Raw genomic sequence first — 12,450 nt, forward strand, 5'->3', positions numbered from 1 at the left:
CAACCTTCATCTCTTCACACATTGCATAAGTGTACGAATCTGGTGTCAGGCCCTGTTCTGGGCACCAGGGTTGCTGGGAGGGCCCAGTCCACTGTATCAGGCTGTGCCGTCCAATACGGCAGCCGCTAGCCACGTGTGGTTCTTTCAATTTAAATTAGTTAAAATTAAGTAAGATCCAAAATTCAGTTTCTTCGTCACACTGGACACATCCAAATGCTCAAAAGCCACAAGTGGCCCACGGCCGTGGTATTGCTCAGCCCAGATGGAGAACCTCGCCATAATCACAGAGTGTTCTAGCAGACAGCGCTGGTCCAGATGGGCAAGCAGAGTGAGTGAGTGGGATCATTCAGAGAGTGGTAAGTCCTGGGGAGATGGAGTAACCTCCCTGTCACCCGCTTTCTCTAAGGGGCTGTCTCATGGGAAGGGACTTGACAGATGCCATGTGAGTGATGGGAGCACCCCAGGCAGGCCGGGATCTGCGGGGAAGAGGCAGAAGCAGTGAGTGAAGATGCCCCAGCATGGGGATGAGCTGGTCCTGGGGATGCTGGAGGGACCCCAGTGGGCCCTGGGATGCTGGCCAGAGCTGAGCTGGAGAGGTGAGGAGGGGCCAGAGCGTAAGGGAGCTAGCAAAGGGTTCTGAGCTGCTGCCACCATCTGTGTCTCAGAGAGACCCCTGGCTGCCCTCTGGGTGAGGGTGGAAGCAGGGAGGCCCGTAAGGAGGCTGCCGTGGTCCTCAGACAGGTGACAGGGCTTGCACCAGGGTGGTGGCAGTGGAGGGGTTAGCAGCATTTTTTGAGGAGGTGGTAACAGCTTTATTGAAATATAAATTCATGGCCCATGCAATTCACCCATTTAAAGTGTACAGTTAATTCAGTGGCTTTTAGTATATTCACAGAGTTCTGCAACCATCATCACATTCAATTTTAAAATATCTTCTTCATCCCCCAGAAAGCCCTGTACCCACTGACCAGTCACTTCCTGTTCTCCTAATACCCTCCAGGCCCAGGCAACCATTCATCTACTTTCTGTCTCTATAGATTTGCCTATTCTGGACATTTCATATAAATGAAATCACACGAAGGGGTCCTTTGTGACTGACCTCTTTCACTTAGCATAATGTTTTCAAGGTCCGTCCGTATTGTAGCATATATTAGTAGTTCATTCCTTTTTATGGCCGAATAATATTCTGCAGTATAGATGCACCCCGTTTTATTTATCCATTCATTGGTGATGGGCATTTGGGTTGTTTCCACTCTTTAGCTATTATGGAGGAAGGTGCTTTGAACATTCATGCACAAGTTTTTGTATGCTTTCATTTCTTTGGCTATATACCTGGGAGTGGCATTGCTGGGTTATATGGTAATAACTCCAGGTTTCACTTTCGAGGGGCTGTCAGACTGTTTTCCAAAGCAGCTGCACCATTCTGCATTCCCACCAGCAGTGTATGAGGGTTCTAATTTTTCTGCATCCTAGCCAACATTTGCTATCATCTGTCATTCTGATCCTAGCCATCCCAGTGAGTGTGAAGTGATATCTCATGGTGGTTTTTTTTAAATTGAGATATAATTGACATGTAATGTTATATCAATTTCTGATATAACATGATGATTCAGTATTTGTATATATTGCAAAATGATCATTGTGGTTTTGATTTGCATTTCCTGTTGAACGTCTTTTAACGTGCTTATTGGCCATTTGTGTACCTTTTTGGAGTAATGTCTATTCAGATCCTTTGTCCATTTTTAAATTCGTTTGTTATTTTATTATTGAGCTGTAATTATTCTTTGTACATTCTGGATACAAGTGCTTTATGAGACCGAATGATTTGCAGGAATGTTCTCCCATTCTGTGGGTTGTCTTTTCACTTTTTAAAAATTAATTAATTAATTAATTAACTTCTGGCTGCGTTGGGTCTTGTTGTTGCGCATGGGCTTTCTCTAGTGTGGCGAGCAGGGGCTACCCTTCTTTGCAGTGTGCGGGCTTCTCATTGCAATGGCTTCTCTTCTTGCGGAGCACAGGCTCTTGGCATGCGGGCTTCAGTAGTTGTGGCACGCGGACTCAGTAGTTGTGGTGCATGGGCTTAGTTGCTCCGCGGCACGTGGGATCTTCCCGGACCAGGGATCGAACCTGTGTCGCGTGCATTGGCAGGCGGATTCCCAACCACTGCCAGGGAAGTGCCACTTTTCACTTTCTTAATGGTACCCTTTGAAGCATCAAAGTCTTTCATTTTGATGTAGTCTAGTTTTCTTTTGCTGCTTGAGCTTCTGGTGCCCTATCTAAGAAACTCTTGCCTAATCCATGAAGGTCATGAAGATATAAGCCTATATTTTCTTCTAAGAGTTTTCTCCTTTTGACTCTGACATTTAGGTCTTTGATCTATTTTGAGTCGATTTTCGTATATGATGTGAGGTTTGCAGCATGTTTTGAAGGCAGTGTCAGCTTTGTTGATGGGACGGAGAGAAAGAGGAGACAGAGGGTGACCCGAGGGTCTTGGCCTACCCAGCTGGTGACGGGGACAAGGTGGGGAGGAGCGATTGGAGGGGAGGAATGGAGAGGCCTGTTTTGGGCACACGAGATCTCAGATCAGCGTGAGCAGTGACTATAGATGGTAAGTGGGCAATGGGATCTGCAGGTCTGGAGTCCCAACACAGAGAGACAGAATCCGGACTCGTCCGTGTGTACACGGGATTTATTTAAGCCATGGGGTGTGATAAGAAACCCCAAGGGAGTGATGTAGAAGAGGAGGCTGCGTGGCTGGCCTGGGTCACACTTTCACATGTCCCTCTGAGATGCAGGGAGCCTGAGAAGGAATAGCCAGGGAGGTCAGAGGAGAACCAGAGAGCCTCATAAGGCATCAAAAAAGAGGCTGTGAGGCAAGGGATCAGGAATCCAGCCATGCTCTTCACTCATGCTGCGTGTTCTTAAGCAGATGCCTTCCCTCTCTGGGCAGGGACAGTGTGAGGTATGTAAAATCCACATTCTAGAGTCCCGTGTTTACTGGCTTGTGACTATCCCCTTATATATAAAAATAACAGGATTCATACCAGCACACCTACTCCATTGTATTCATGTACCATTTCTCTGTATACGTGCACATGTGTTTGGATGCATGGAAGGATGTCTAAAATGAGGTCACCAAAAGTTGCCAGTGGCAGTGATGAGGCAGGCTAACATTTACGGAGGGCTCCCCACATGCCAGGCATGGGGGAGACTAAGATGAAGCCAACCAGGCACCCAGGTCTCACACATGTCTGCCCCCTGGTGGCAGCACTGAGTCACACGCTTTCCACGGGCTGGTCCATCCCTGAACTGAGGACGATTATTAGGGGTCTTTCCCCACATGGTCAAGGCTCAGAGAGGTTAAGGCACACAGCTGAGGTAACACAGTTACTAAGTGGCTGAGGCTGGGCTGAACCCAGACCTGCTGCTCCTACATATTACCCCCGTTCACTGAGGTGGACCACCTGCCATGGGATGGTGCGGGGGGGTGGGGATGGAGCATCTGGAGCTTTAATTTTCTTCTTTGCCCTTTTAGGTCAGAATGGACTCTCTCGGTGTGACATATTCTTCCTGCAAATAGGGAAGCCCCAGTAAAGTCCTTTTCTTGTGTCCTGTGCCTCAGGAGCCACCGGGGAGGGAGGATGCCCTTCAGGACAATGAGCCGCTGCTCCGGCAGGTGACGCCTGTGGCCGCGGGCCCCCGGAGAAGCCACAGCTTCTGCAAGGACAAGAGGAGCGGGCCCTTCGTGGTGAGTGGTGCTGGCGTGGCCAGAGTGGACGCAGTTGGGAATGTCCCAGGCTGGCCCCAGGGCCTGAGGGGGACGGGGACGGGCAGGTGACTGTCCGGGAGCCTGGTGCTGTCTGGCTGTGCCATGGTTCATGACGTGGAGGGTGTTTGGTGGCTCTGCTGGGGAAGCCTTCTCCCCTCGTGGGTCTTTGGCCCCTTGTGGAGGGGTAGCCCCTGCTGTTTGGCGTGGAGCAGTTAGGAGAACACGTGCTGGGGTCCGAGAGCCCTGGGTTCGAATCCCAGCACTGTCTCCTCCTCTCAGCCTCTTTGAGCAATTTTTCTTAATTTCTCTGCACCTCAGTTTGTTCACCGGGAGAACAGGGCTGTGATTCCTGCTTCTTTTGCGCCGCTGGGAGGATGGAGTAGGATTGCGTGGGGCCCAGCACATGGTAATTCAGACAGTGATAGTTAGTGTGGTGACGACAGGAGGAAGGTGGGGTTAAGCTGCTTCTGGAGCCGGATCGCCTGGGTTCACATCCTAGCTCTGCATGCAGATGGGCGTCTGGCCTCAGTGTCCTCATCTGTAAAATGGGGGTAGTAATAACATCTCCTTCACAGGGCTGATATGGGGTTCAGATAAGATAATTCGAGAAGTGTTTAGCTTGGTCCCGGTAAACACTTTAATAAGTGTTACATTACCATTATTATTATCGTTGTTGTTGTTATTATTATTCTTGTTTTCGAGTGTCCTTTTGGCTGTCACTGAGCTCTGTCTCCTCAGCCAGCACTTCCTCCCTCTCAGCCTGTTTCCTCACTTGTGGAAGCAAGTAGGTAAATGAGGTGGCGGGACCCCAGGTGAGCCCCCTTCGCTGGAGCCTCAGTGTCCCCAGCTGGGCTCCAGGGCTTCACCACGTCTGAATTTCCGTGATTTTCTTTTCTGGTTTTTTTTTTTTTTTCACTTTTGCTCCATGATCCTTGGAGATCTGCTGAGCTCTGCATTTCCTCCTGAAGTCCCTCCCAGGCCCTGGGCCTTGCGTGGGGACATCTGAGATAAGCCTTTTTTAATGAGGCAACACCAGCTCTGTGCCTGAGGTCATTCTGAGTGCAAGGCTGCATGCATTTCAGTGGTTATCTGTGCCCAGTCTCACGTCTCTGAGACGTGGGCTCCTGCAGCATTGAAGCCTGAGGTCCATTCCTTCTAGCTTTATGGCCACGGGCAAGAGACTTCACTTCCCTAAACCTTGGTCTCCTCCTCTGTAAAATGGGTGAAGACGCCGCCCCTGGCAGGCTTCTTGCCGAGACATGATGGGAGAGTTAAAAGGCCTGACTGGGGCTGGGGGTGACAGCTCCCATGCAGGGACTCAGATGTCGGCTGAGAAGCCCTGGAAAATTCCTCAAGTGTCCAGATCTCAGCCACCGATTTCTTTCTCACCCTTATCTCCACTCCCTCTCAGGCACTGACCCAGCTTATCTGATAGTGTGTGTGTGTGTGTGTGTGTGTGTGTGTGTGTATGTATGTTTGTGAGAGAGAGAGAGAGAGAGAGAGAGAGAAGACAAAGGCCATGGAGCGAAGAGCATTCAAACCCTGTCTTTTTACAGTCTCTGCTTGCTGGCCCCTCCCCTTTCTCCCTCTGTCACTGAGGAGCCTTTGTCCATGGAGTTGTCAGGTGGCTCCCTCCTTCTGGCCCCCAAGGCCCCTGCCCCATTGCTGCCTGCTTGATCACCTCTCCCCTGGAGGTGGATGGGTTGGGGTACTGAGCCTGAGCAAGACAGAGCTGGAGCCCCAGACCTCGGTTCCCTGCTTTCAGGACTGACACCTGCAATTCCAGGTAGTGGCCACCAGGGGGTGGTGGTGTTCAGCTCACTTTCTGATGGCTCCAAAAGCCTGTCTGGGGGTACCTCAGCATTGGGGCTCTGGAGACTGAAAGAAGTAGGTTCAGGTTCTGGCTCTGGCACTCTGTGACCTCAGGCAAGTGGCTTGATGGACCCCACTGAGCCTCAGTTTTTGCTTCTGTAAAATGAGGCTGGTCCTAAGTGGCCTCCAGAGTATTTTTGTGAGCAGTAGTAAATGAGGTCACTCAGCCGTCAGGAAAGTAAATTCCCAGTTAATGCCTTGGCTGCGGGGATCACTGTTCCCGCTTTCCTTTTCCTCTCCTTCTCTTCCACCTCCCTTGCCCCCTCCTCCTCCTCCTCCTAACTCCCCGTCCTCCTGTCATCTCCCTTTTTCTCTCCTAGTCCAACTCTCTCATTATGAATGGGGAAACTGAGGCCCCGAGAGAGGGCCTGACATAAGCAGGGCAACCCTGCAGGTGAGGCCTGGGGTCCTGAGCCCTTGGCCCTGCCAGCTGCCCCTACCCCTCTGGAGGTAGGAGGTGGTCAGTCCTGCATTTTATACTCCGTGGTACATTTGGGGATTCATTCACTAGTGGATAAACGCCATCCGCCGTTACTCCTGTCACTGTTTTGATTGATGACTTTGTACTGTTGACTTCCAATTGAGATTCAGGTTCATCTCCCTTTTTTGAGTCTGTGCTCCAGGCCTTGTCAGTTCCCACTCCCCACTCATGTTAGGGAATATGAATCCCATTTTGCAGAGGAGGAAACCAAGTCTCAGAGAGGTTAAGCCACTTGCCCAAGGCCACACAGTCAGCAAGCGGGGGAGCTGGAATGCATACTGGGCCTGTTTCACCTCCAGCCTTGGCCCTGGGCCCCTTCTGCCTCAGGCCTGTGCTTTTGGCCTGGGACCGCCCTGCCAGCCCCTCTCTCCCCTTGGGCCTGCAGTGCTTGGTGCATCTCTCACAAGGAAACAAGACAGCCAACCAAGCCCCGGGGCTGAGAATATGATATTTGTCCAGCACAGGGTTGGCCACCCTCCGAAGGGTGCCTGGGACCCACTGGGGCTGATGCCCTGCTGATCTGCAGAGCCCCACCCACCCCCAGCTGGTCAGACCCTGAGCATGAGGTCAGACCGGTCCCACCCGGCCGCTTCATAGAGGCGGCAAACGAGTGAGTTTAGCACTCGGGGCCTCTCTTTTTTTTCCTCTGTAAAGTGGTGGATTGCAGGAATAACAGTGCCCACCACAGTGCCCACCACAGTGCTTACTGGGTGGCGTAGATAGTAGTTTATCCCCATTTTACAGGTGGGAAAACTGAGGCTCAGAGCCAGTAAGTGCCTCTCCCAAGGTCTGAGTCTACCTCATTGTGTGGTAGGAGGATGGGGCTGAAATGAGATGATGCTTATAAAGCACTGATGGAGAGTAACTGCCTGATAAATGTTACTGTGTTTTGGTTTTGGGTTTTTTAAAATAAATTTATTTATTTATTTTTGGCTGCGTTGGGTCTTTGTTGCTGCACGCGGGCTTTCTCTAGTTGCGGGGAGTGGGGGCTACTCTTCGTTGCGGTGCGCGGGCTTCTCATTGCGGTGGCTTCTCTTGTGGAGCACGGGCTCTAGGGCGCACAGGCTTCAGTAGTTGTGGCACACGGGCTCAGTAGTTGTGGCTCGCGGGCTCTAGAGTGCAGGCTCAGTAGCTGTGGAACACGGGCTTAGTTGCTCCGCGGCATGTGGGATCTTCCCGGACCAGGGCTCGAACCCGTGTCCCCCGCATTGGCAGGCGGATTCTTAACCACTGCGCCACCAGGGAAGTCCCACTGTGTTGTTAATTATGATTTGCTGTCAGCTGTTTTTTTCCTCTACATTCTCTCGAAGAGCTGCTGATGGAACGGGAAGTTGTCCCGTCTCTTAGGAGTTTTTTTTGCCGTTGAGGAAACGGAGGGCAGGGGAGGGGCGGTGTTCTGTCCGGGGTCCCACGGCGGCCGGGCTGGGCTGGGACTGGAGTTCTGAGTCCCTGGCCGGTGCTCTCTGCTCTCCCTGCTCCCCTGCTCCTTTCAGGGCCATCCTTAGGACCTCCGGACTGTGTGGCAGGTCCTAGTCCTACGCCCAGCCTCCTCCCTCCCCCATCCAGGGGTGGTGGTGGATGGGCACACCCTCTTTTCCTTGTAAAGTGAGCCTTTGGCTTGCACTCGTGCTGGGATTGTAAAACACGGTGACTCAGTCGTGGACCACGACCCTGGATCATGGTTCACCCCAGAGGCCCCTCCCGTGACCGTGAAGGCACAGATTCACTGGCTCTGGGGGTTCCCTGCGATGCGGCAGATGGGCCTCTGGTAACCTCAAGAATGTTCTCCCAAATCCCCAAACCCGTCAGTCAGCATTTGGTGGCTCATCTAGTGATGAGTTCACCCCTTCATGGGCCTACTTTGTGCCAGGCCCTGAGTGAGGGGACCCTGGAGAGTCTCTCACTCAGTTTCCTGGGGTCCACAGTCCAGGCGGGCCTGGAGGTGGCCCAGGAGGGCATAGTTAGGTGAAGGCAGGCACTCAGGAAGTAGGGACAATGCATGCAAAGGTGTGGAGGTGAGGTGAAGCGAGAGGCGGGTCTTGGGGTCAGTGACTAGCCCAGTTGGGCTGAGATGGAACATTTCGGGGGTTCAGTCTTTATTTTGACAAATATTTATCTGCATGTTATGAATAAGACACAGGTAGATAAGAAGGTAAGTAAATAACTGCCATGGGTTCTAACAGCTCTGGTTCACTGAGCCCTTACTGTGTGTGCCAGGCGCCCTGTTGCGTGCTTCACCTACATTCCCTCATTCAATTTGCTCATGGTTCCAAGTTTCCCCCAAGATTAGGGAGTATATCTCTCCATCTGGGGAGGTCTCACAGAGGAGGGACAATTGTTTTAAGTGTTCAAAGATGAACAAGCGTTTGCCAGATGGGTGTGGTCTGGGAAGAAGTGGTTTGCCCCTGGTGGAGGGAGCAGCTTGGGCCAGGGTTGGGGGGTGTGAAACTGTGTTCTACTCCTGAGTGTCATGCAGGGTCCAGGAGATGGCCTGGAAGTCATTCCTGGACACCCCCCCCCCCCCCCAGTGTGTGTTTTAATCCTGAGTTCAGACTTTTCCCACACCTCCTGCTGATGAACCAGTGGTTCTTACTTTTGAGCAGTGGCACACCTCCTGGCAACTCTGTCATCATGCCGTCATCTTTGGACAAGGATCGGCCAGGGCAATCCCTGAAGCTTTGAAAGCATTTGAACCTGATAACTTTATTTTTTTCCTTTTTATGATTTCTCTCTTTTTTAAAAAAAATTTTTATTGGAGTATAGTTGACTGACAATGTTGTGTTAGTTTCAGGTGTACAGCATAGTGAATCAGTTATACATATACATATATCCACTCTGAGCCTGATAACTTTATTATAACGACTGGAGAATGGGGGCACATTTTTTTGAATTCTAATGACAAGAATAGTAATTCTTGTGAATGTGATCAACTTGAGATAAGAGGGAACTCTTTTTTTTTTTATTAATTAATTAATTAATTAATTAATTTATTTTTGGCTGTGTTGGGTCTTCGTTTCTCTGCGAGGGCTTTCTCCAGTTGTGGCAAGCGGCGGCAACTCTTCATCGCGGTGCGCGGGCCTCTCACCATCGCGGCCCCTGTTGTTGCGGAGCACAGGCTCCAGACGCGCAGGCTCAGTAGCCGTGGCTCACGGGCCTAGTTGCTCCGCGGCATGTGGGATCTTCCCAGACCAGGGCTCGAACCCGTGTCCCCTGCATTGGCAGGCAGATTCTCAACCACTGCGCCACCAGGGAAGCCCAAGAGGGAACTCTTGATGTGGCCCCGAAATGGAGACATCAGTGGTCCTGGTTAGAGGTTCTCTTTGAATTTCAGTTGGTTGACTGGGCTGTCAAAAGAGAAGGAAATAAAAGCAAAATGGAAAACCATATATGAACTGCTAGAAAGAACTCATCAAAGATTGTGCTTAAAAAACAAGTTGTACATAAAGACATGATGGCTTTTTATTTGCTGGGGATGTGAATTCTCCTCCCCATACTGTGTTGCTTGGTGTTCCTGCATATGAGGTTGGGCCTGTGTCCATGTCTTGCTGAACTGTACCAGGAACGTGGCTCACTGGCTTAATTGAAAGGCCTAATTTGCCTCACGCAGCAAGATATCTGGAGGTGGGCAGCGGCTGACTTAAGTCAGCACCTCTGAGAGTCTCTTGGGCTTTCCCTCCTGCTTCGTGCCTCATGGTCCCAAGGTGGCTGCCACTTTTCCAGCCACTCGGTCCACTTTCAGGTGGGAAGAAGTGGGAAGCCAGAGGTGCCATGTCAGCTGAGTTTGCAAGAAAGCAACAGCTCTCCCTGGAGCACCCTCGCAGAGGGCAGTAATGGGTCACACGGCCACTGCTAGCAGCAAGAGGGTCTGGAAAAGTCAGTGTTCCACGCTGGAAGTTGGCCACATTGGAAATGGCCGTTGGTCGTTCAGATAGCATTGTCGGGAATTCCGTGGTGGTCCAGTGGTCGGGACTCCGCACTTCCACTGCAGGGGGCATGGGTTCAATCTCTGGTTGGGGAACTAGGATCCTGCAAGCCGCGTGGTGCAGCCAAAACAACAATGACAACAAAAACCAAATAGCATGGTTTAGTACAGTCTGGCTTCCTTGTCAAGGAAGCCTTGGGCCTCCAAACCAGGATACAGGACAAGAGAGAAAATCTGCCCAGCATCTGTGTGCTGTGATGTGAGATGTGTGCTGGGCACTGGGCTTCAGGGATTGGAGGACACAATCCCCGCCCTCCAAGGCCCCCAATCTGCTGGGGAGCAGGCCTCAGGGAAGGGAAGGAAGGCTGAGGTGGAAGGAACAGGCCGGGTGGGAGCCGGCCCAGCGGCCAGAGTGACTCCTTCTGCCTGGGTGAGTCTGGATGATGGGCCAGCTCTAGGAGCGTGACGCGGAGCTGAGTGGTGAGGATCTGGACAGCAAGCTGGGCTCTTAGGAGGCCCAGGAATCCTCTGACAGGTGGCTAATTTCACTTGTTAATTGCTTCTTGTCTTTCACTGTTGAGTCCAAAGGGCTGGAGAAGAATGGAGTAATTTATATCTCAGCTGATTAAAGTTCCTTTTCTGAATTAAAACCAGCCAGACCAGAAAGCTTTTGTTCACTAGGTCTTAAAATGCAAATGACCAGTTGTGCCTGAGATTTTGTATTGGGAGGATTTTGTATTTATTCATTTACCCAGTTCTCTCTCCACCCACTCACTCATCTACCCTCCCAGCCATCTACCTACCCATCCATCCATCCTCCACCCAGTTATTAATTCATGCAAAGCTCTACAGATATAAAGATGAACAAGTTAACTTGTCTTCAAATTGCTCACATTCCTAGACTGTAAACCCAGGATGGTACAAACTAGTTATTTGTTGATTTAGTCACTCACTCATTCATTCAACAGAAATGTATGAGTACCTACTATGTGTCATGTGCTGTTTTGGGCCCATCAGGTACAGCAGTGAACAAGACGTGTGGTTCCTGCTCCCTGGAGCTAATACTCCGGTGTTGGGTGGGACATTGTGGGGTTTTCCAGGAGCTTCGAGGGGGTTAGCTGGGGAGTGGTGGGGATGAGCCCGTTGACTAGACCCAGCTGAGAAGGACCCTCAGGGTTAGAATAAGGGGCGTGGTGTTCGCCGGCCAGAGGCTTGGAAGAGCCAAGGGAAGTTAGGACCAGGGTTAGAGAAGGTCAGAGGAGCGCCTTGGAGCTTGGGGCACCCTTTAGTGGCCATTGCAGAGAAGGGTTGGAGAGGGTAAACTGGAAGCTCGGAGACCGGTTAGGAGGCTGTTGGAACAATTTGGGCAAGACGATTAAAAAAAAAAAAAATTACTGTGGTTAAATACACATAACGTAAAATTTACCATTTTAAGCTTACTATACATCTATAATAATGTATGTCATTAGATACATTCTCAGTGTTGTGTAACCATCACCACCATCCATCTTCAGAGCTTTTCTCATCATCCTGAACAGAAAGTCTGTCTGTGCCGTGAAACACTAACTCCCCCCTCCCCGCCTCCCACAGCCCCCGGTAACCTCTACTCTACTTTCTGTCTCTATGAATTTGCCCTTTCTGGGTACTTCATATAAATGGAATCATACAATGTGTATCCTTTTGTGTTTGGCTTGTTTTATTTATTTATTTGTCCATGGTGTAGCACATGTCAGCACTCCACTCCTTTTTATGGCTGAATAATATTCCCTCGTATGTACAGAACACATTTTGTTTGTCCGTTCTTCTGTGGATGGACACTTGGGTTGTGTCCACCTTTTGACTATTGTGAATAATGCTACTAGGAACATTGGTGTGCAAGTATCTGAGTCCCTGCTATCCGTTATTTTGAGTCTATACCAGAGAGTGGAATTGCTCAAAAAACTATGGTAATTCTACGTTTAACTTTTTGAGGGTTCACCACAGTGGCTTCACCAATTTTACATTGTCACCAGCAATAATGCACAAGGGTTCTAATTTCTCCACATCTTCACCAACACTTGTTATTTTCTGTGTTTTTTAAAAAAATACTGTCCATCCTAATGGGTGTGAAGTGGTATCTCCTTGTGGATTTGATTTGCATTCCCCAAACAACTAATGATATTGAATATCTTTTCTTGTGCTTCTTGGCTAGTTGTGTATCTTCTTTGCCCATTTTTGAATCTGATTGATATGTATGTATATATATATATATATATATATATATATATATATATATATATATATATATATATACACACACACACACACACATTTGTATATTCTGGATATTCATCTCTTATCAGATACATGATCTGCAAATACTTTCTCCCATTCTGTGGATTGTTTTTTCATTCTCTTAGTAGTGTT

At 50.0% G+C, this 12,450-nt stretch overlaps 1 protein-coding gene across 8 annotated transcripts in view; it reads left to right on the plus strand.

The window, feature by feature from the left end:
• The window catches only part of KIAA1671, a 198,233-nt gene that overhangs the window by 70,766 nt on the left and 115,017 nt on the right, over window positions 1-12,450 (plus strand). For 6 of the 8 annotated variants that reach the window (XR_014234226.1, XR_014234227.1, XM_082354432.1 and 3 more), the window contains exon 6: window positions 3,623-3,748. The exons of 1 other annotated variant lie outside the window; for it this stretch is intronic. Coding sequence is in view for 5 of the 7 variants with exons in the window: in XM_082354432.1 (XP_082210558.1) it covers window positions 3,623-3,748 (126 nt within the window). In the remaining 2 variants the exon portion in view is untranslated. Of the gene's footprint in view, window positions 1-3,535; window positions 3,749-12,450 lie in introns of those variants that run through there. One more of the 8 variants, XM_082354434.1, reaches the window with a different exon arrangement.

Source organism: Balaenoptera borealis, assembly GCF_965194805.1.
Source record: "Balaenoptera borealis genome assembly, chromosome: 14".
Lineage (NCBI taxonomy): Eukaryota > Metazoa > Chordata > Mammalia > Artiodactyla > Balaenopteridae > Balaenoptera > Balaenoptera borealis.